Below are 25,096 nucleotides of genomic sequence, written 5' to 3' on the forward strand. Positions count from 1 at the left end.
CCGTGGTCACGGCCATCGCCATCATGGCCCTCTACTCCGTGGTGTGCGTCGTGGGGCTCTTCGGCAACTTCTTGGTCATGTATGTCATCATCCGGTGAGTGGGGCGCCGGGACGGGCACCGCGCCGTCGGGCGGGCGGGCGCGGAGCTGCGGGGCACGGCGCTCAGCGGCCGCGGGGCTCCCGTCCCGCGCGGGGGGGACGGAGCCTCCCGGGAAGGCGCCGGGGAGCGGCCGCGGGGCAGAGCTGCTCGCAGACGGGGCGGCGCTGGGGGTGTCGCAGGCCGGGCCGGCGGGAGCCCCGAGAGGCGACCTGGTCGCTCGCCCGCTCCGGGCGCCGGGACGGACGCGCACGCGGGAGCCGCGCGCACCGCGGCTTCGCCTCTCCAAAACGCGCAGGCGAAACGCTGGGAGCAGCGCGGCCAAGCGCCGCTGCTGCTGGGGTTACGGACCCCCCGCCTAAGGTGCAGAGATGCAAATGCGTGTATGTGTGTGTATATACAGACATAGGTGTGCCTGGATTTTTCTGAGGCAAATAAACCAGCGCTCCGGCGGAGCTGCCCCGTTCCGCAGCCTCCCGTGCCCGCGGCCGCGCGGGTCCCGCCCGGCCGGGGCGGTCACGCACCACAGGTCCCCCGAGGGGCGGCCGGTGGGGCGGGCGCGCGGTGAAAGGGGCTCCCGGCGCGGCGCGGGACGGCGCGGCGCTTCCGCGGGGGAACATCGCCACCTCTCGGGGCCAGCGGGCCCGGCGCGGGGCGCCGCTCGCCCCCGGGGCTGCAAAATCCCCAGGGATGGGGGGAAGAGCAGCCAGGAGAGAGTGCGCAGCCCGGCGGGGCGCTAGTGGACAGGATGCCTGGGGCTGCCCCCTCTCACCGGGCTACCCCGTTTCTGCAAGTGTTAAAGGTATCCCTCGCTTTTCCCTTTCAAACTGTACATTTCCCAAGGAGTTGAGGCAACAGGGGACTCCCAGAGCACGGGTCCAGGCTGGTATTCACTGCAGCCCCAGGTGGGAGCTGATGTTGCACTGGGCATCGCTCGCAGGCCGGCGGCACCGCGAGGCTCCTCAGTGCGCTTGGCTCTGGGAGCACTTGCTAGAGGAAGGAAAAACGCTCTTGGTAGGAGCTGCAGCACCACAGAGGTCAGTTCCTTCAGCAGGGAGCAGCATGTTGGGGGCCTCAAGGGCAGCTTTGCTCGTGGACCTGATGGGAACACATTAAATGGCAGGCATCAGTGGTTCAAGCCATAGTAATCCACAAACCTAGTGATTAAGTACACTTTAGAGGCTGCATGTTAAGCATACAGCGCCGGGAAGAACTGTGCTGCTGTGTGGGTTTGGTCAGCCTGAGACACAAGCTATTTCCATGTAAATATTCAGCTGTAGAAATGCTTCTGAACAGCAGCGTGATTGCAATTGTCTGAGCAAGTGCTGCATCCATTCTTCTGGGAGGAAAAGCAGATGCACAGAATAACAGAGCCAGCAGGGTTGTCAGCAGGGAAATATGCCACAGACTGTCCCCGAGATTAGGTATTTATACTGGCTTAACCTGTGCTCTGTTCATATTTCTTGCATTTATTAACTGAATTACATTTGCACCCCAATGTCAGATTGAACAAGGCATCTGCATTTAGATGCCTGTTTAAAGAAAAGGTCTGTCATAGAGATAAAAGTCTGAAACAGAAGTCAGAAACAATAGAAGAAAACAAATATATTTTTGTTTTACAAATGACAACACAGGAACATTAAATAGCTTGCCAAACACCATACAGGAATTCTGTAGCAAAGATGGAGACTGAATGCAGGTCTCCCATGCTTCAGCAGCAGGAGCAGCTTTCCATATGACTGAGTTCCTTCCCAATTAGTGTCATGCAGCAATTTACCAATTTGGGATGAAGAAGAACATACATGTTATGACTGAATAGCATCTGTGGTTAAGCAACACAAAAATGCATTTCCTTTCTGTGCTCCTCTGTAGATGTAGCATACCTGCACTGCAGTGGGGAACTTTTTGATTTATTTCCTGCTACAAGCTATACTAACATGACAGTATTCCCAATCACATTATATGCATTTAATAAATGATGAACATCTGTGCTCTGATATTCTTGGATCCAGCTAAAGATAGGAGCAAACCTCATATTAGACTGAATTTGACATCTTGTAAGGCTCTGTCTCTTCTTTCTTACACTATACTTGCTCAGGAAGAGATAAGCTTTTAAATTCATATTAAATTTGAGATTGAGAGTACTAGAAATCAGATTTTAAAAGCAGCATTGATACCCTGAAATGAACCCTGAAAATGCTAGGAGTTGGGACACAGGTGCTAAAATATTTGAAACACTGCCCCTAAATTCTCCAAATTTAGACCTAGTGAAAGCAGCGGTGACTTCTTACTCAGTGCTGCATACTGGCATCTCACAATAATCTCATTTTCTTTACAAATATTTTTAGGGGAATAGCTACAATTTTATTCCTATAAACAAATGAATTTCAAACTCTATCCAGTGATTTCAGCTGTTCCATGTGAATCAGAGCCATGGGTTTGGAGCCTGAACTGTGCAAGCCCTTGCCCAATATGGGACCATAGCTACCAATCTGCAAGGCTGCTGTTTTATCACTGCTGTAGGAAAAAACTCAAAAAGACATGTCCAAAAGGAGATAGAAATTTACTGCCATTATCTGTATGAATATCAGGGTTTTCATGCAAAGCAAGTCCTTTGCCACTTTATCTCTTGGCAAGATTTCCAGTGTAAGGAGCAATGATTTATATACATGTTATTATGTAATTAATGCAGTCTCAACCACTCGCTTTTTCTTTCCCAAATGATCCTTTTCCTTTTTGAATGAATATTTACCTGTTCTATGAGGTTGAAACCCATGTTACTAACACTGAACTGCTTCATTTATCAAGAATAAAAATAGTCCTCAGAATGACAGCAGTACCAGTCAGATTTTTTTGCCATCCATGAATTTAATGCTACCCAAATAGTCAGGTCTGTTACCTATTTTCCTCGTGTGCTTCATATAAGTGTTAATTCCTAATACAAACATAGTGTTCTTATGACTGTGTCAACAGCAAATGCTACTTTTAGCTGCTGCAGAGCGCAACAAGACAAGAATACAATTAGTACCATGTGGTATGAATTGATTTACACATTAATCTATAGGTTTTCCGCTTTCTAGTAAAGTCAGTGGGATATTAGTCACAGGTTACAGTGGGAAGCAGAATATGCCTTGTGATTAAAACAGGTTTTCTATCACAATGCTAGAGAGCTCTAACAGAATTCTAGCTGAATGTCCTTAGCATCACGTGTCTGGAAGAACGGAATAGCTCTCCAAGGTCCCAGTCCTTCACAGTGCTAAGTGCTCTGAGATGACCTAAATTCAATCTATTGCTGTTCAAGTCACTCAAATCAGAATTGATTTCTTTAATGCTTTACTATTTATTTGGTCACATAAGGTAAACAAAGGTGCCCGAGGTAGTCTGTGATCATTCAAAATAGGGAAAGAAATGTCTTGTTTGATGCTCAATCATTACTCTTTTTTTTTTAAAGCCCCACAGAGTATAAGAAGTCTTCTCTGAAGCTAAAAGCTGTATTTTTACATTTCCCAGAACAGCCTCTGAATAGTGTTTTGAAGGGACGAAGAGCTCTGACAAAAATACACTCTTCTCTGGAAAGACTGTACAACCCATAAAGCTGTCTTTACTTCAGCCCTATTCTTATGCACCTTAGGAAAATAATGTTTCACTAAGGAGAAGGGAGTTAGGGGTGAAATTTCAATTATAAAAAGAATTGGTGTCTCCAGAGGAAAAAAATATTCTCACACGTATACAAACAAAATGCAAAAGATTTTGAAAAAAATGCCATAACCTAGAAAGTGGAGAATCTGTATAGGGAAATAAGCTAAAAATGATCCAAATATTGAAAGGAGTTTAGGTGGAGGAAGTTCTTTTCAGGAGTTCTTTTTTGCAGGGCAACATGAAGTTACAAATCTGATGTGAAAAAAGACTCACAGAATGAATCAGGAAATCTAAAGACAAAGAAATGGATAAAAAGTGTTCCTTTTTTTCCCAGCCACAGCCCCATGAGTGTCTGTATTTGGGTGACGCTGCATGTGCTAATGAGTGAGCAGGTTGCAAGGAAGAAGTTCCATATTCTTGTTAAAAGAACTAAAGCCACAGCAACCTGAATGCGTAATAGCAATCAATAATTTATATTGCCTACTAACACAAGGCAGAGAAGATCTGTGTGCAGAACTGGGAGAAAATCTGGATGAGCAGGAACAGCAAAGAAGCTCAATTAAATGAACACAGAAAGTGACCCACACTGTAATGCATGACAGCAAGGCAGGTGTCTCTGTTTGCACACTCTTTGTGAGAGAAATTGGCTCTGTGTAGTCTCTGCTAGTTGACAAATGTTTGCCTAGCAAGCTGCTCATTGCCTTCCCACAAGATCAAAGGAACTAGACAAACAAAAGAGCCCGTGCACTTTTGCATTCCCTTTCTGTTTAAATTACATGGATATCGCAAAAGTCAAAATTCATCCAAGACAATGCTAGCCTGCAACGTCAGGACAGCTCCAGTTTTGCAGAGGTGATGCAGCATGCACTCTTTGCAGACCTCATGCCACAGGGTGCAGACCAGCCCCTCGCCTGCAGGCAACGTCCCGGCTGCAGCGGGACAGGTCCCCTGTCGCGGAGCTCTTCGGAGAAGGGGTGCCCAGGAGACAGTCTCTTTCACGCTGTTTCTGTTGAAAAAGTTGCTCTGATCCCACCGTGTCTTCACTGGAATGTCATTTTGTCATTAACTGTCTCCATGGAAAAAAAAAATACAGTAAAATATTTCCAGAATTTTTTGAATTTACTCATAAAAATTAATCAAATTCTTCTGATTTTTCATGACATAGTAAACCTAGAAAATGCAGTAAGCACATGTTATTTCTATTATGTAATAACTAGCAAGCTAATGATTAATGAGCTACTGTGACCCAGAAATAGTTTTATTTCAATTTAACTTCTTATATTATTTAAATAATTATGCATAACTTTTAATTAAACTATTCATAAGTTTTTATAATTTTTCAAGAGGAAAAGGTGACATATTTACAAAAATGTCAAACATCACACAATGTAAGCCAAAATGGGTCAGAATCGCCATCCGTCTAGCATATTAACTTCTTTGCCAACCATAGTCAATAGCTGGTGTTTAATCAAGGAACAGACAAAATAAGAGTGTCACTGAGTGGAACTTCTTCTAAAAATCTGTAACAGAAGCTGTTTCTCAGCTGTAGTTTGCATCAGTTTTTTATTCAATACCTTTTTATAGACATCTCTTCCTTGCAGCAGTACCAAAAAAGCAGAATCAAAATAAGTTTGGAAATAAAATGAAACAAGTTCTGTCAAAGTCCTTGTGATGTGAACATTTGTTAAAGTAAAAAATTCAGAATTCTGAAGTATTTCTACAAACTCTGATTTAGTTATTTATAAATTTAAGTGTTCTGAGAAGGAAGTTCTTGATGTCCTGATTAATGTACATTGTCAGAAAAAGATTTGCTTTCATTAGGATGCTAATGGAAATTAGACTTCAACCCATGATGTTTCACTTTAAAATACAAATCCACTTATTGCAGCTATATTTTAGAAAACACTGAAAGCACCTATTTTGTGATTTCTTATAGTTATTCTGATCTCCAAAGAAGTTCCTTTTATAACCATCTGTGCCTTGTTTTGCATACACCGTCAAGTTTGGGGTTGTTGTTGTGTAAGTGGGGATGCTCTCGTTATCTTTCAAAGCTTTCTTTTGAAAGCTAGGTTGTAAGGATATTCAGGTATAGGATTTCTGTAGCTTAGCCTAATAGTTTGTTAAGAAGCATCCTCATTCATCCATTTAATGCTAAGCACTCTTTAATTTTATTTTAATTTCCCTTTGAATTTGCACGATGAAAAAAGGTAAAGATGACAGAGAATATAACTAGCCAAGTAACTGTGAAAGACATGAAATAGCACATTTTTTCACCTTCTCAATGAATGTGTTCAATTATCAGCTATAAGATCTTGTATCTCAGAAATTAGAAAAGGAGCACATCTTCAAAACAAAAACATGTGTCTGGAGAGGAGTGTCTCCTCTTCACTGTGGTATTTGGAGCTATCCCAGCATAAGACCTCCTTTCTTGTGGGGAGGAGGAAGCAATTAGGTTATCTTTGCCTGCTCTCCGCCTGTGTAGTGCTGACCGCCAGTCCTGGGACCACACTGCTTCCACAGAAATGCCAACCAAGAAGCTAGTCTGCCAAATTCCTCTCATAAAACAGTGGTCTCAAAGCTCTGTTTCCTCCCTGCTTTCAGATGCAATCTCATCATCCTTGTCACATGGTTGCTACATACCTCCATGTTTTCTGGTACTTTTTATTCAGTCTTTTAGATGTAGTCATCCTTTCCTTTCTGTCATCCTTTCTGTCATCCTTTCCTCCAACAGTTATTTTCCCCAGTTCTCTCTGCAGCCTCTCATCTCACCTCCGTCATTCCTTCCAAGATCACCTTTGTCAACATCAGAAGAAGATCCCAATACCTTGTATATAAGGAACGATGCCTGATATGTCTACCATTACTTTTGTCCATGGCATTCCCATGAGCCTCGTGCTCCTGCTCTGATAGCTTCCTGACAAGGGATGACTATTGCCATTCCTGCTCACCCTGCTGAGGGCTTCACATCTCCTAGTGATGTGACACCAGCCTCAGAAACGTTTCTGCCAGGCTTCCTCACCAACACTGTCTCATGTGCAGTCTGCCTCTGAGGTGATCAATCCACATACCAGGAGGAGGTAACAACCTATAAGATCTTTTTTTTTTTTTTTTTTTTTCTGTTATAAGAGTGGAGAAATGAGCTGATAACTTGTTCTTCCTAGCAAAATGCCCCATAGGTTATCATAGATGCAGTGATTCTTTGCACAGTCATACTACCCTGAAGGCACACAGCAGAAAGCTAAGTTAAAGACACTGATAGTTTTCCTTTCCCTGTCTTCTTAGCAAAGCCGACATTTTAACAATACATGCCCACTGCTGGATAATGTCGATATATTAGAGTTATTCCTTTTATCACTTTTATTTCTTCAGTTTGCAGGACAAGCTGATATCAATATACATATAAATATCTTTTTGGATGGTTCCTCCCCCATTTCTGGAAAAAAAAAAAAGAAAGAATGCATCAAGTCAGCTGCATTTTGTACAGATTTCTGCCAGAGTATTCTCCATACACATGTAATAAAGCAAGAGGAATGAAAATAATAAGGGAGAAAGATAATAAAATAATTAGCTGTTATAGCTATTGCAGAGCATGTCTTCTGTTTGGGAAAAAAAATGCTAGTTAATGCTTTCAGTCGGGACCTTTTTTCCCCTCAAGGGAAAGGATTAGCCTTCCTCCCTTAAATCACCATTCTTTTTCCAAAAGATGTTGTGTTTGCTTTGTTTTCTCTGGGAAGGGGCTGAGCCCACTAATTCAAAATAAATAGTAGAAAGAGGACCACTATGTAACGTCCCTCTGTAGCAAAATAGCAAAAAAAGGAAACATTACTGAAGAAGCAACAAGTGATTTTTAGCCCAAAGCCCAGCGCATTATTGTAATTGATTCAAAGCAGGATGAGTCAGATGTCCTCACAATTCTCTGAGGGTCTGTATGTTGACGCCACACAATTCTCCAAAAGACCAGGACTGGAGACTGAAAAAAATTGTCTCTGCCCAAAGGGCTTTGATCTAGCTGTTCCTTTCAGAGAGGCAGAGTTCATTGTGAAATTGCCGGTTTGCTCCCAGTCCAAGAGACATAGAGCAGTGGTCCAAGTACTGTGGCGTGGGCTGCTTCCCTCCCTGAGGTGGGGCTTGCAAGCAAGAGCTGGTGGGTCTGTGTATTCCTTACACCACCCTCATCACAAGAAAACAAGAGCTGGGAACTAAAAGGATGCAAGGAAGATTACTTTGGGTTTATTTCATTTGTGCCATGGAGGAGAATGAAGCAACAAAAGAAACTAGAGAAAGGAAACAGAGAAATAGAGGAGGAGGAGGAGAGGTAAAAACTGAAGCAACTCCCAGGTCGGCAGTTTTGTGTCCTCTTGCTCAGCTCCACATTCAGACTCCTTCAGAAAATGCACATCACCTAGCAGTGTGCAAGAGCAAGAGGAGGGCTGCTCCAGCAACGTACCTTGCAATTTTAAGTCCAGCCCATTTCCCTCTTATGCTCATATATGATGCTCATATATTTTTTTCATCCCTCTGACTATACCACCAACCCAATCTCCACATATTCACTTTTTTAGTTTTCTTACTCCTCTGAATACATGAAAGATTTGAGACAAAAGCCAAATTAATTTTATCTTTAAGTATACAAACAAACTTTCCCTTATCCCATAGTGATATTTTTGTTCATCAATTGCATACAGCTTTTTTTTTGCTCACCAACTAGGAGCAACTTGGAGCACAGTGTTGGGATCTCATCAGAGTGGTCACTCTTTGGTACTGTGATAAGAATCAGGATGCAAGCCTTTAATAGGAATAAAAAAAAAAACATTGCCATGCTCTTTCCTAAAGACATCAAAACTTGTTCTTCTCCTCAGTTCCATTCTTACCCCCAAACTCAGAATCAGTTGAGGACATGAATGTCTACAAATAATGACTAAGCGTGCACATTTACTGTTACAGTATTGTACCTTCTAGAGTCTTCTTTTTGTGTGTGTGTGTGTGTGTGTGTGTGTGTTCATTTGTTTTCCCTGTTACTGTTACTCATGTAGGAGTAACTATTACTCCTAATTATATCCTTGTTCCCTGTTACTCCTAATTATATACTTGTATATGCATTCTCTTCAGAAGAACTACATAAAAGGAGGAGTAGATTTTTAACCACAGCATTTTGCTGCCAGGCTGAGTACCCTGACTGCATAATAATGTGTAAGATTTGTAAACAAATCTGCGGTGCTTGTTCCCAAAGCCTAAGTTTAATGTCTTCAAGCATAAACTTTCTGAAATATTCCTGAATAAAATAATCAGAGTGTATCTCCAAACAGCTGAAATCATGTGCTTTCAATCCACAGAGACCCACTATCATGCAAAGAATAAAAAAGAGGAAATGACCATAAGAGAAGTATATCAACTGAGACCCTTCAGATACTTGATCTCAGGCCTGGGATGTGGCCTGTCTGAGAAAAAGCAGTGTCAGGCATGCTTATTAGACAGGTAGACAGAACATTTTTAAGGGAATGTCCAGATCAGCAAAAATATGAAGCAACCTTTGTCCAAAAGCTTTAAAGGCTCAATGAAAAGTGAAGTACCTGATATCTCAGGAAAGCACCAAGTCATGGTCCAGAAATATTTTTAGTATTAAGTGTGGCATGACAAATTTCAGGGAATTGCAATGCAAGATTTCTCATGGTCAGATGGAAAACTGTGGATATACGGCAGTTCCAACTCTGTGGCTTCAAGATCCCATAGTTTCTTAATTCTCTTTTAGGACTCCTTGAATGATTTTATTAATATTTCTAAATTTCTCAGGATGTTTCAAAATAATTATAAAGAAAATATTTGCATTATAGTTAGTTTCAGATCCTGGAAATGAATTGCAATAAGAAAGAAAAAGAGAGACCTTTGCTTTAAAACCATTTTTCTTACTGATATTTGGGTTGCATTTAAAAGATGGACCAGAACAGCCATGGAATTAAGTGCTGATTTAAATTTTTCAAGTAGGCATACTTCACATGTTCTAATCTTGACACCTAAGGAGACCTCAACAAATTTAATACATGCATGTAATCATTCTTCATTTATTTAACAACTCATTTATGCAAGAAAAATGAATTTGAAACATTAACCTAATCTCCTCCAGATTCAACTAGAGTTGTGTGGGATTATCTGTGTAACTTGTGTACACTTTCTAGTTACTGATTGTTGCTTCTTTGAGCAACCAACTTCATGAGTGACTGCATCTTGCAAAGAAATTCCTGTACTTAAGCCATTTTTTATGTATTCTTCATTAAAACTAAGCAGGGATTAGTTGAAGCAGGCTTCATCTCCCAATTAGTATTTTATGACAAAAGTTGATGTGTGCACTGTTGAAAGTAGTCATAGAGCAGCCCATTTCCTAAGTGTGAAGGTCTCTTTCTGGTTATCTTCTCACTGTTGCCATTGAGATAGGAGTAGTTTCTACATGGAATTTTTTGGCTTAAAGATAAAGGCAGGGCTAGGTTTGCCTTATGGAACTTTAGACGCTTGTAGAGAGTTTCTTTACTGTTGTAAATCTGATCCATCATGTGCTACAAACCACAAATGGTGCTTCATACAAATAGATATTTTATGATACAATCTTGCACTAAGGAGATTGAAACAGTATACTAGTGGACGTCAGTACTATAATGAGCATAATTAATTTAATTATTTAATTATTTATTGTTAACCATTAATTAATTAAATTAATTAATTAATTAAAATACCTATTAATAGCAAAGTTGAACTAAATATTCATCCAAAAAAATCACTGTGTTGTTGAATTAGTCTTTCATTTCTGAGCTGAGAAAACAGAAAGAATATTGCCCAAAGGCAGTTTCTTTACTCACCTGCAGTCTCACTCAGTCATGTGAAATTCAATATACTTGACATTTCAGATGCTGAAATTCCAATGTAATACCTATACTAGGCTTTTTTTGAGGTTTTCATGTAAGGCATTTTCTTTACTTATTCTTTTCCTATCCAAATAGCTTATTTAGTGGCCTCAAATGAAAATGTGAGAACAAATAGATTTTAAAAGATTACATTTATCACCATATATTTTTGGTATTACAAGGCACTCAGACTTTCCTATAAGAACTAGTCCTTCTGAGATATAGTAATCTCATCACATACACACCTCTATCTAGATGACAGAAACATTTGTGTACCTTTTCATATAGGCATCTTTAATGGAAGATACAGTAACAGGTATAGTAAAGGCTTTGAAGAGCTCTGTTTTGAGGGCTTGTTATTTTTTCATGCTGTAAAAATTATTTTAATCAGTTGTTTCAACAATTTGTTGAAACAAATTTGTTCATATGAAGATGTGATTGTGGAAACCTTGATATTCTACTTATTTTGCCATTTTTTGACAAATTTAACGAAGTGGACCTTTTAGAAATAAGTCCTTTGTAATTTTTGAAGTGTTCAGGACAACAAAAAGCCAGTCCCAAAGACATCAATGAAAAGAATTTTGTCCATTTCAATAGGTTTTTATTGTTCGAACAGTTACAGAGGTAAAAAATTTCTACTGCAACAAAAGATCTGCTTCTCCTCTTTGTAAGGACAAGGTCATTAGAAATATAATGATTACGGAGTACATCAAGCAAAATCCTGCATTAATATTTGTCCATTAAATTGAATAATTAAAAGCCATATAGGAAAACTGAAAAGTAGGATGAGGACCCTAGTGAAGAAATTTTCTTCCATTTGCACTTTTACTCAGAGCTTTTCTCTCCTCTGTTTCTCTGACATGAGAAACTTAAGAGTTACACAGAGTCAGATTGCTATTCATTTTTGTTGTTTTTTTGCTTGTTTGTTTTTTTCCTCTGTATCAAACATTATCTTCAAAGCATCTGATGGCTTTAATTACTGTTTAATAAATCATTATCTCCTAACGATGCGCCCTTAGAAGAGTACTGAGCTAGAATGAGGCAGAATGGCAGCAGCAGATCCAAGCTGCTCGTCCAGTCCAGCAGTAAGAGCTTGAGTAAGAGTCCAGCGTCAGAGTATTTGCCACGAATGCAGCACAGATGAGCAGCCTGGGTGAGGATCCAGGATCTGCACCGGTTTTTCTCATCAGCACAGACTGCTGTGGCACAGCCCCTGCTGCTGTTGTTACCTGAGCTCATTATATGGGGTTTGGAACAAGCTGGGTATGTCTGCTCTCCAGGCAACAACATCTCCGGTTTACTCTCTTGATACAACTTCAGCTCATCCTGGATCTGCTGTCCTGTCTGTAGAGGGACTACTCTTTTTTGTTGTTGTTGTTGTTGTTGTTTTGGGTTTTTTTAGCTATACAACAAGAAGGGATATACCAGAAAGTGGTTTTAACTCCACATTTTCATTCTGAATGATAATAAAGACATTAATAAAATATTGCTGTTTTCATTCTCCTCTGCAAGAGTCTTAATCAGTTTGCCCCAGAAATATCTTTTTTTCACTTTCCAATCCACAGCTTTTATAGCTGCAATTTGTTATGTGTCTCTCCCACACTGCAATCCTCTATATTTCCTTTTAAATAATTCCTTGTGGAGGGAAATACGAATGCCTGCAGAATCTGCCGGTGCCTAGGCTAGCATTGCAATCTGCTGGATAAATGGGGTACTGCCCCAGGAAGAGTTTCTAAAATACTATAATTACAATTTTGATTTAAACTTCAAAATATCATACTTCCTGTAGACAGCAGTAAAGCAAGAGCTTAAATCTACTTAGAAATTACTAAAACAAATCATTAAAATTGAGGTTACTCATGGCTCCTCATGGACAGTGCTATGAAACAAGACAGCAAAGACAGTACCTCTTCAAATGTTCATAATAAGGCTTAGGTGCATTCGTAGGAAGTTCCATCTGTAGGTGAGGAGGAACTTCTTCACTGTGAGGGTGGCAGAGCCCTGGCACAGGCTGCCCAGGGAGGTTGTGGAGTCTCCTTCTCTGGAGATCTTCCAAACCCACCTGGATGCCGCCCTGTGCCCCGTGCTCTGGGTGTCCCTGCTGGAGCAGGGGGGCTGAACTAGGTGATCTCTAGAGGTCCCTTCCAACCTCAGCCATTCTGTGATTCAGCAATCAGTCTGTATTTCTCCAGGCCCTACCTAAATGATACCAAGTGTGAAGTGTGTGCCCTGTATAAACCTGTCATCAGCCCCTTGCACCTGACTCGCGTTCTGAAGAGCTTAGCAAGAAGTTATCAAACATTTAAAGGTAGAAGACACATGAAGTATTTTATTTTACACATCTTATATTTTTCCCAGCAGGTTACCAGAAAGACCTTCTTAAATGGATTGTTTCTCTAGCAAATCAGTCTATAAATTGGAAGGCGTTTAGTCAAACACTGTGGTTGCTACTTTGAAGAAATACAAGGGAGTTTCTTCAAAAGAACAAGTTGTCTGACCCCCTGAAAGCCAGAGAGACACAGAGCCCAGCAACCTGGGCAGCAGTCAGGATGGCAGAGCAGAGTAGCCAGGACCATCACTTTAGAGTGAAACACTCATTGTACCATTGCAAAAGCACAGCCTCCTCATAAACGGGGGTTCTCAAGTGCTGTGCAGATGGCACAAGGACTTCAATCTGTAAAGGGCAGTTCAGAAAAGTTAAGGAAACTAAGAAGAAATTGAGATTCTACCTTTAGCAGTGCAAACACAAATTAAAACATAAAGCCGTCCTTGCTCAGCTCTCAGTGAGGTATGACATACTTGAAATTTAGAAATTATTTTGGGGTAGTTAGTGGCAGAGACTTAGCAAGGAGTTAAGCAAAGTCCTTATAAAGGAGTTAGTTTGAAGACACTCCTACCATATTAGACAGTGTGGGAGCATGCATTACTGCCTCAAAGAACATGGTTGCAGCATCCAACCCAAGGTGGTGGTTCTGTTGTTACATTCAATGTTCGTATACATTCAATATTATTACTGTTGATTCAATAGATATTGAATCAATATTGGATATTGAATCAATCTTAGATATTGTTTTACAGCGTCTGCCTTCAATTGAAAGAATATCTGCCTTTGATTGAAAGAATATCTGTCTGGCGTGTATAAGACAGATCAATAAAGCCATGTAAAAAGTCTTCACAGATTATTTCAAAAAGATAGTTTTGAACTTTTTATAATTACAACCAAATGAAAAAAAAATGTTAAAAGCTTTATTTTTTAGCCATACTGGATGTGATAATTACCCTAATCTTTCAAGTTATTATTCTCTTAGGAACTACATCATTATTACTCTACAACCTGTTAATGAGCTCTCCATTTCCACAAACCACAATTCTGATAATTGACGTGACATCAGCAGATACAGAAAATCTATCCAGTTAATATAGTGTCAGGCATTTACAAATACAAGTTGGTTTAGCTTGTTTCTCAGTCCTATGGTATAATATTGCTTCTTTTACAAACATCTTCCTGTAAAAGTTAAATGAATACCCTCTTTCCTTCTTATACCCTTTACCTCATCTTTCAGAATTGTAAACATTATTGCAGATAAACCATATCAAGATTATTTGTTTGGTTAATAGATGAATAGCAAAAAAAGATGATCTGTGGTAATGTCCAGCATGGTTTTTTTTTCATTTATTTTTTATAGACATTGCATTGGTCTTGATTTTGTTTAATATGATTAGATGTGGTCATTTATATGCTTTGCTGATTTTTCTAGGTACACGAAAATGAAGACTGCCACCAATATCTATATTTTCAATCTTGCATTGGCAGATGCTCTAGCGACAAGTACTCTGCCATTCCAGAGTGTGAATTACTTGATGGGAACATGGCCATTTGGTACAATCCTTTGTAAGATTGTTATATCCATAGACTACTACAATATGTTCACCAGTATCTTTACACTCTGCACAATGAGCGTGGATCGCTACGTAGCTGTTTGCCACCCAGTCAAGGCCCTTGATTTCCGTACTCCAAGAAATGCCAAAATCGTCAATGTCTGCAACTGGATTCTTTCTTCTGCTATTGGCCTGCCAGTTATGTTCATGGCAACTACCAAATACAGGCACGGTAAGTCAGCTTTTCATTTATGAATTAAATATTTCCATTGTTAAACAACTCCTTTCTGCACAGCTCCTCTGTATTACGGAGGCTTTGAACTAATTTCTGACTTCCAATCTTTCAATAAAAATAGACTCTTTTAACAATTTAACTGCAAGTCCTGACAAGGTCAGTAATATTGTAGGCATCTTTCTATACAAGATGCCTTTGATGTTTTAGAACAATCATCAAATCTTTTTGTCTAGGCACAAAAAAATAAAAACCGTGTATGATTTTTGCCTGCCTTTTGATCTCTTTCTGGAAGCTTGGAGGCTTACTTCTCTAAGGAGCACCTCCTCACCTTCGCATGGCTTATCCCTTGAATCAAAGCTGTTTTCACTTAGATCAGCTGTCTCTAGTTGATTAAACACAGCACTAAACAAGATTTTTTTCATACGATGGAGCCACTTTCATCCACTTTCTGCTGGAGGTGGATATGATCCCACTTCTCCCTTCTGTGTAGTTTTCAGGGAAGGCAGCATCAGCACTTGTCCTTTAGCTATGCAGCGTTATCAACTCCTGTCCTGAAATACACACAGGAGCTTTATGCTTTACCCAAGATACTTCCACAGAAGTTTTGGATTTCTAGTGCTTAGAGACCTGCTATGAAGTAACAGCATAAACTTAGGTGAAAATCTCTAAACTCTGCAGTTATTCAAGTGTTATGTCATCTTTTTTTTTCAGCATTGAAGATAATTGGTGTATTGGGATATTTTATCAAATATACACCAAATTCCAAGCAATTAAATGCAAAACACAAGTTACTTCATATTTGGTTTTCTAACTAAAGCCACATTTGGCCACATTATATTTTGTCAGTGTTTGTGCAAAATATAGATCATCAATTACTTTGTTAGCTGTTTAGTTAGTAAATTTATGTTCCTTTGTCTATAACATTACTCAAAAAAGACTAAAGAAAAGCAAATGAAAAACTGGCCTGTCTTTTCTGTTGTTTTCTTTTTTCCCTAGGCTCTATAGACTGCACACTTACATTCTCCCACCCTGCTTGGTACTGGGAGAACCTCCTGAAAATCTGTGTGTTCATCTTTGCCTTCATCATGCCGGTCCTGATCATAACCGTGTGCTACGGGCTGATGATTTTACGCCTGAAGAGTGTTCGCATGTTATCTGGCTCCAAAGAGAAGGACAGGAACCTGCGGAGGATCACAAGAATGGTTCTGGTGGTGGTGGCAGTGTTTATTGTGTGCTGGACTCCCATCCACATTTATGTCATCATTAAAGCCCTGATCAACATTCCAGAAACTACTTTCCAAACTGTCTCCTGGCACTTCTGTATTGCTCTAGGGTATACAAATAGCTGCCTTAATCCAGTCCTATATGCATTTCTAGATGAGAATTTCAAAAGATGTTTCAGAGAGTTCTGCATCCCCACTTCCTCCACCATTGAGCAACAAAACTCCACCCGGGTCCGACAAAACACTCGTGACCATGCTTCCACTGCCAACACTGTGGATAGGACTAACCATCAGGTATGACTAGCAGTGGAGATGTCATCTCTGGATCCAGGCCTCTCGCTTAGAGATGACACACATTCTGAAGTTACAGTTTATACTGATTTGTAGCTATTTGAAGGCATAAACGCCTTCAGGGTTATCTCTGTAGCTGGCATCCACAGCACGCACATACACAGAGACCCCAGTCCTGCATGATACTGGTTGATCTCAGCTCTAGTAGATGCACAGAAGCTGAGGGTTTTCAAAGGTACTTTGCATGGCTGAGTCCAGCATGCTTGTGTACACAGCATACAAACCAGGGGCAGTGTTTTATTACAGGACGTTTGCAACAGGTGACTCTTTTAGAACTGTTTGGAGAATTACCACATATTTCTCTATTCATACTCCTTATCTTCTGAGGGACCCAGTGGTGGGAGAAGATTAATTCTCTTAATTAAAAACAGAAAGAAGTATGCTTATATGCTTTTTGTTTCGTTATGATTTACAGAAAAGGCTTAGAAGGCCTGTTCTCCTAGAAGATTTTGAAGAAGTTGACAAAGGCCTGTCTATGTCCAGTCCTTGTACCAGATACTTATCTGTGTTGGCTAGGGTTCATTTCAGCCTTTTTTTATAACCTTTTAACATAGGTTAAAAAAAAAGGGTTTTTTTTTAACCTTTTAACATAGGTTAAAAAAAGGTTTTTTTTTAACCTTTTAACATAGGTTAAAAAAAAAACTTTTGCACCATTTACATATGTAACTAAACCAGCACAACTACTTAGAGCATTATAGATATGCTTTCACCTTTCATTTCACTTTCCAGATAGGAATACTTTCCTCTACTTGGAACACCTTTCTACATACGTATGCATATATAGATATCCATACACACATACACACATATGTTAAGGAGAATCGTGCCATTCCGTTGAGAAGTAGAAGTTTTGTGCCGCAGCAGATACAAAGGGAAATATTTTTTTTTTGTCCAGACTATTTTTTGCTTAGCTTCTGGGAAAGCTGTTAATGCATTCAGCATTCTAGTTCCAGTGATTAGTTTTGAGAGTTTTTAAGCTACATCCCTCAGCAAATGTCTGACATAAAGCAAAACATACAGGTAAAATTCCTGAAATTAAATAAATCATACATAAAATAATCACCATAAAAAGCTTCTGAGTCTTTTCCACAATTTGTCAAAAAGAAGAACGAAAGGCATAAGCTTTGTCCATTCCTTGCCACATCACCTTTAAAAGGTTTCATTTGAGCATCAGCAGTAGGTTTAACACTTGGATAGGTTTCTTACTGCTGCCACTTCAGCCGCAAGCTTGCTACCTCTCAAGGTGCAAAAGTGAATGGATCCTCATGAAAAAATAACATACATATCACTCATGAGGCCAAGGGCTGGTGCCAGCAAGCCAGTATCAGGATGTTACTGTAACCAAACAGACAAAATTGTGATCACAACAGAAAAGAGAAAGGATCAATCCAAAAACAAAATGGGGAAGTTTCTTAAACACCTGCATTTGGTGTTACCTTTCAGCAGCACCTGCTTTATACATGCCACACTGGCCTGTGAAATGGTTTAAAATTTGCTCAGTTTTACACACATGTTGGTGGAACAGAACTGCCAATCTTGACACAGGCATACAAACATCTGTGTATATATATGTATATACATACAGGGTTTACTGTGTGTTGTAAATGTTTGGTGAACAGATTCCGCTCTCTAGAATGCATTTGTAACCCTCGGTGGAGGCAATTTTGTGCATGTATCTTGAGACAGGATTACATCTATAGCTGTATTAGCTGTATTTCAGGCAGACGTAGCTTTTACAGTGTAGTGTGCACGCACACATTTTCTACATTTTGTTGTGCTTCTCTGTGATCTTTCTAGTAAAGCACAGCCTTCCAAAATCTGTCCTCAGAAAAGCTGAATGTGGTGCTGCCAGGAGGCTGCCTGACGTAAGGTCCTGTTCTCCTTTGCACTGGACAAATGCAGCCTACATGGTGCACTTGCCCACGGAGACCTTTCAACCCATGCCAGCAAGGAGGCAGGCAACCAAGGCAGGGGTAGAGCAAACAACTGAGGTGGGGCAGCAGGGAGCAAGGCAGGCATACAGCTTGGAGCAGGGAATTGGGGGTGAATCTTCAGGTAACATTGGGGATGAATCTTCAGGGAATAGATCTGGAATTAGTAAAGAGGAGAAAACAAGTTTGAAAAGAATTGAAGGGCAAGATACTGTTTGGAAAGGAGTTGTGCAAGAGGAGAAAACAGAAACTTAGGAATGAGGCTACAGGAGACATTAAGACAGAAAATTAAAGAGCCAATATGCATGGATTTAGGAAAAAAAAAAGGTATAATCAGAAATGTAAGAAATTGTTTTACTGCTCAGCTTTGACAACTTTTGTAGCTGTTCCTAAAATCTAGCTAGTTGTTTTCCCCAAGGCTATGTAGGAGAAGACAGCACTTGGAAACTTACATCCCTATAGCCAAATGGATGGATTTTTCTGTGTGGTTTGGCATTTGAGAGAATTGGAAGTGGCCATAAGTCAGCCCAATTTCATTTCCCTCACCCCTATGGCAGCAGTTCTTGCTTTGGCTGCTGCTGCCACTGGTTGCTTTATGCCCGCTCTGCTGCCTGCATGCTGACCTGCGCGTTTGCTCCCTGCACTAGCAGAGCAGCTGGCACAGGCAGGCTTCCTCCTCTGCAAAGGAATACATTGGAGCCCATTCACATGTGCTTCATGTTCAAACTCGAATATTAAAAACTTCATTTAATATAAAATTTCAGCAAACTTTTCTGAAAGAAACATTTTTTCTTGCTATCAGGGTGACCACAAAGGCTGTAGGACTAACTACACTAAAAAGGGTTTTGGGGGTAGTACTTAAAAATATGACATCCAATTTTATTTTTTTTTAAGCAGCAAAAATAGTGCAATTGCACCTTTTGCCCTCAGAGAGAAAAAAAAAAGAAATGAAAGATTTTTCTGTTTGCTCAAACAGCTACAGTAAATTCTATTGACTGAGCAGACTTTCCAGAAGTAAGTGGTTTCTGCACAAGAAAGCCTAGCTGGTATTTCTGTATTGATCTAAGTATACCACCAAGTGCTTTCATGTATAGACAAGGCCTTGGAGACAATTTGGTGTGAATTCTATTTGTAGGGATGCAGGACCGCTCAGCACAGATGATCAAACAGATTTTCAACTAGCTGCCTTTTTGCCAAGGGAGAATTCTTTACTTCTGCTGAAGTTGTGAGAACTAAAAGCATGGAGGAGCTCACCAGCTTTAGGCCTTGCGCTTTTGAAGTACTTCAAATAAGTAGTCACTGATGGAAGCATCAGCTGTCTTTTCTATCAGTGCAAAAGCAGTAAGAGGAAGCATCACAAATCATCCATACCATTCTGCATAAAGATAATAACTTTTGACCCTGTTTTATGATCTGCGGACTTAAGAGTTTGATTGTTGATTTATCAGCCTTTATAAAAACTGGAAGAGCAAAACAAGTTCTGACCTTCTCCAGACATGAAGCTCCCTTCAGACAGATGAAGTAACATCTGATTCAAAACACTAATAGTGTGAGCATTTATAAAAATATTGTGGGCAACTATCTTGCTGCAGCAAAATACATGTATTACATTTTTTCTACAGTCAGCTTTATGTAAGCTTATTGGCTTAAAGGCTTGCCTCTCTTTGATTTTCAGAGAAGCATATGCAATCTTATAAAAGCATTTGAATGAAGAAGAAAAAACAGAATAGAAGTGAGAGAAATTTGAAAAAAAACTGCTTGCAAAGTACAACTGTTTGCTGTGAACTTTTTTCTGTGTGTCCCAATATTGGTAGGGAATTCTAATGAAGGACCAGATAGCAGCTTTTGCAAGTGAGCAGGTTGTTTTCATATCATTGACACTAACCTGATTCATAGCAAAGGCCAATGAAAAATTTTGAAAGTGAATTTTGAAAAACATTTTTAATTTATCTCCTAGATTTAAAAAGATTGATTTTTTTAATTTAAAATACACTAAGTGTTCTTTTTTTTCCTAAAAAATATATTTTCCAAATACCTTTTATTTTGTTGCCATTAATAATAGAAATCAGGAAAAAAAAAGATTATTAATAATAATAGAAACCTAAGAAATCAAATTCATATAAATGAATTAGTTTATTTGTGAGCAGTTTTAGTTTTCACTAGATGCTCTCCTGAAAGTATCCAAGCAACTAAGCAAATTTTGTACAGGCATACTTACAGGTATTTTCTGTAGCATTTTCTTATATTTTCAGTTTCTCATGCTTTCTGCTTAACCACTGAAGTTTCTTAATGAAAGCTACAAGTCCTCCTCACATTCTGAAAGTAAAAACTGAGTAAGTTTTCTGCAGTAACTGGAAGTTCTGGTATTTATGTTGAGTCCTGAAAGATTTGGCTCTCATTACTTGTCTTGGCAACCAAGAAGTTGAAATTAAAAGAGTGGATTATAAGAACAATTATTTTTGAGATGAAACAAGCAAAATTTGAAAGTCAGTTTCTCTTGTGATGAATTAACTGAAGAAAGCATTTTCTAAAATTTTGATTTTCCCAGTGCTGTCTCACAGATTGCAAACCATGTTGCAGGGTCCTATGTAAAAACATGTCAAAAGTAGGGCAGATTCAGTATCCCCAAGCCTTGGCAGATTTGCACCTTCCTACATTATTAGAGAACAGCTTTTCTATGTGCTATTAGAAAATGGGCATATCTCCTTTGTAAATGATACTGTATTTGAATAATAATGATAAATTGTTGTCTGTTGCTAAAGTTAGGATATCCTTGAAACTATCCTTTCTTACACAGTTTATTTACGTTGGCATGGGTCTTTCTGAAACTGGTGGGTATCAGTGAAAAGAGAATATGTTTGTCAGACTACTTCATAAAGAAAAGAAGAATAAGCTATGCTATGAGGACTAAAACCAAGTTATCTTCAAAGGCTGCATGCATTTCTGGCATTCTAAAATCATGAATAAATGGGAAATAGAACATCACATTTTTTTTCTTAATAAATTAGAAAGTTTAATGGCTTTGAAATAAAAGACATCATCAACAAAAAAATCCAACAAATAGAAATGTTTTCACTTTATAAAGGTAAGTGAATATGAACTTTGGAATTCATTTCTGAATTGAGATTTCTCCTAAAGAAAAGTCCATTCAGATTTAGGCATGGCTCAGTTTCTGACCAAAAAGAACTTAAGAGGAACATCTCCAATGCATGATAATAATAATTTTTTTAAAAACTCCCCAAATAAGTATGGCATCTTAAAATGAACGTGCACGTGGAGAAATCTTTGATCTGTCCTCACAGGCTGCACTCCACTGAAAGTGCTCAGAAAACAACACAGTGGGAAAATGTGCCTGCCTTCCTGCTGCCCCGAAGTCCTCACCCCTGTGCCATTGCTGGTGTCCAGCACCTTTCCTTCTTGTGTCAGCAAAGGTTCCTTTTTGGCTCTGCTCCTTGTGTCACAGCTACCTTTTACCTGCAGAGTCTCCAGTCCTATCTCCAACAAATGCTAGTGCTGCAGGACAGCATTTGTTAAACAGCAAAAAGGCTGAGGACTTTCATATGAGTCTGAGGTGCCTCATATGCAGACGCAAATAGTTGTAGTGCTACTGCACTGGGGTAAGAAGATAACTTAGCACGGGTACCATGGGCAGATAGGGAGGAGGATTTGTTTCAGGTCTGATTTAATTCAATCTCTGAACTTACACTAGAGTTTAAATGCCCATCCAAATTTGGAATAAAACATTAGCCAGTTTACTAATTTGAACACAGCAGAGCTATTAATGTACGTCTAAAATGGTAACTTTGCTGTAATTGCTACGGAGAGCAAAATCATTATGTGTTAATGAAACCAATAGTGGGTTCCACTTCTAGAAGGAAAAAAAACAGTCGCATTCAAATCAGTCACCATTTCAGATACTCTAATGTGTCTTTGCCTTTGAAAATCAAGCACAAACATTTTCTTATAACCATTTCTTATGCTGTTGCAGTTTTATAACAGAAGAATAGGCTTGCCTAAGCATTTGGGCTAGCTGTCTGGCTTGCTACAGCAGCACAGTAGCTTCAAACGAGAAGCAAATTCCTCCCAAAGTCTTACACAAATATACACACATGCACACATGTACAGAGAATCTTGTGGGAGGGAAGAAATCGAGTAACTGTTCATTGCATTTGCAATTTCTTTCCTTTCAGTTGGAACTTCAAGAAGCTGAAACTTCTCCACTGCCGTGACAGGGCCTCCTGCTGCATAGCTCAAAGCAATTGCAAACCAGCAGCACAGCCTGTCTGTGCAGATGCTGTGGGAAGGGATAGCATACAATTTCCCTCAAAAACACAGAGGAAAATGCCTGCTTTTCCAGCCTCTCAAAAACTAATTCTGCAGCACCTCTGCATAGCACATAACACAAGCATGAAATTTAGTAGCAAGCAGAGCCAAGAGATGCAGGGGCTTTCTAAGCACCGGTGTTCTGCACATCCATGTTTTCCAGGAATGCATTAGTCCGACAGAAGGCTGCTCTACTTGTAGCTGTTTGACATGATTTGAGCATTTGCAGTAGTGTTAAACAGGTTGGAAACAAAAACTGAGAGACAACTACAGCTTGAAAACGAAATGGGAGCTTTTAATGCTGAAATTGTTGGGGACTAGATTAATACTTTAAAATTTCTTTATAAAGGTATTTTCTGTGTACATTACTTATATGCGAAAGTTTCACAAGATCAACTAGGACAATACCTTTGTGGTGGACTCTTACAAGAATTGTTCTTTCCACAGTTTCAGAGGAGAATATTTCTTTCAATCTTCATTAAAAAACAAAAAACCTCCCAGCTGCACCATACTTTTCCAGTCCTTGCATAGAAACAAGACCTTTAGAGTCAAAACAGTCAGCTACTCTTTTAAAGGAGGTAAGAGTAAGTGAAGAGGTTTGCTCCAGGCCGTGTTGTTATAAACTGGAGAATGAACTCTAAAACAAAATTGATTCTATTAATGTAAATTCCAGTGTGAGTAGAAATATAGGTTTAAGCTCTCAGAGCCACAGTAAGATATTAATGAATTCTCATTAACTTAATTTCTCATGTTGCAGCTGTGCAATCAGCAACATTTTGAAGTTATGTAATTTTTTTTTTAAAGCACTTTAGGATCCTTCAATATGTAAGGGACTGTATGAAATGTAAGTCATCAATGGTCCCTATATGAAGTGCGCTTGGGCAGACAACACATTAGACCTTTTAAAGAAAAGTTACATTTTGCTAGGAAATATTTTTCTTAACCAAGTCCATGTGCTCGCTTTTCTTACTGATGTAATACTGTCTTCATCTCTATTTTGTATTAGCCACTAAAACACATAAAAAAAAGAAACATTGAACTTAAGTCCGTCTTTACTATTTTCTAATATGAAAAATAGAAATATCCATGTAGATAATTTGTGGTGCAATGCTATTTTCTAGTCATTGTTGTTTGCTTTGTAAATAAAACATCAGTAGTTACCTGATGAAAACAGTGCTTTGAATCTCTGTGTATTCTAAAATACAGCTGTATAGGATGGTTTGCTTTTTCTGAAGCCACATTGTATTTCTTATTCCCACAGATAAAACCTGTGTGACAAAGTATGCTTTCCATGTGAATTGTTTGTTTCTGCCATGGTCTGCATAATAAAGATTGAAGGTCAAATCCACGTGAGTTATAAATCGAAATAGTGTTATTGAGTTTTATCAATGTGTTACAGCTAAATATGAAATCACTTGTATCTACAGAATATGTAACCAGACATAGTAGAAGTACCTTAATATTTTCATTTTTCTGTCAAAAACTGCACTAAGTGTCATAGAGATTTAATATTTAATTTTATATTACCTTAGCAGAATGTCCTTATAGTCAGCAACAAAATTTAAACCAATCTTCAATATCCCAAGACAAAGGCTTTTTATCAAAATTTTAAATAGCATGATATACAGGCAAACTCAGTAGAGAATTGCACTCACTGTGTTGCATTACACAGCAGCATTATTTAACTCAGAAGGAAAAATGTCAGAATTTGACATAAAATACATTCCAGAAAGGCAAATGGATTATCCTAGTAGACTTTTATTATGGCATGTCAGGTCCTGAGTAGTCTGACCTGCTTCCATACAACAGTCTAACAAGTTTGAAATATATTGTGACAATATTTTGAGTTTAATATTTTAATATTTTAAAACACTCAAACAACCAATCAGAAATACATTCAATTAAACCTAAAGCCGTGGTTTATAGCTTTAGTCATGAGTTCATTAGCTTTGACAGAATTTACTTAATGAATTAATCTCTTAATAAGTTATTTCTTCTGTACATAGAACAGAAAGAAGTTCACAAGCAGAATATTATATTTCCCGACAATTACCCTAATATTTTTAGAGCTGTTTTAGGTTTTTACAGCCTAAGAATTAAACGAGCAAACTTGACTGTAAATATTTTTAGCAGTCGTAATGTTATTGTAGCCATGATGGTCTAAGGATATAAAGCAGCAAATCTTATTAGCACAGCATTAGCCAAAATAAGTAAAATGTATTTTTCTCCAGTAGACTCGAATGTTCATTAGTAGTACTTTACAGTAACTAGCATTATTATTACATAATATCTGTATATTTATTGTAATTATTTAATAAAAATAATCATGTTTCTTGACTATTTGCAACATTGTATTCTAATCATAGTACCTGTTCATTAACATGGCATGCCTTATATTTGCAGGCCAGCTTTAAAAAAAAAAAAGCTGTGCAGACCAGGTCAGGAGCCCGTCTGGCACCGAATACACCTGGATGACAGAGGGAGCTAAGGGAAGCTTCTCCTTTACCCCTCATGGTAGTATAAGA

General features: G+C 39.1%; 1 protein-coding gene across 2 annotated transcripts; it reads left to right on the plus strand.

Moving 5' to 3' along the window:
• The first annotated feature begins 6 nt into the window (after nucleotides 1-6).
• On the plus strand, nucleotides 7-24,535 carry OPRM1 (opioid receptor mu 1). Of its 2 annotated transcripts, none has more exons than XM_026044381.1 (4): nucleotides 7-94; nucleotides 14,388-14,740; nucleotides 15,740-16,076; nucleotides 22,439-24,535. In XM_026044381.1, the coding sequence occupies exons 1-4, from the start codon at nucleotides 24-26 to the stop codon at nucleotides 22,743-22,745; spliced, it is 1,068 nt and encodes a 355-aa protein (XP_025900166.1). In that variant the 5' UTR covers nucleotides 7-23; the 3' UTR covers nucleotides 22,746-24,535. The 2 variants fall into 2 exon arrangements, with proteins under 2 accessions (XP_025900166.1, XP_025900167.1); XM_026044382.1 differs by having other exon boundaries at nucleotides 9-94; nucleotides 15,740-16,260; nucleotides 22,439-22,568.
• Nucleotides 24,536-25,096: the final 561 nt, after the last annotated feature.

The sequence above is a fragment of the Nothoprocta perdicaria genome, unplaced genomic scaffold, assembly GCF_003342845.1.
Source record: "Nothoprocta perdicaria isolate Ctin4 unplaced genomic scaffold, notPer1 scaffold_36, whole genome shotgun sequence".
Taxonomy (NCBI): domain Eukaryota; kingdom Metazoa; phylum Chordata; class Aves; order Tinamiformes; family Tinamidae; genus Nothoprocta; species Nothoprocta perdicaria.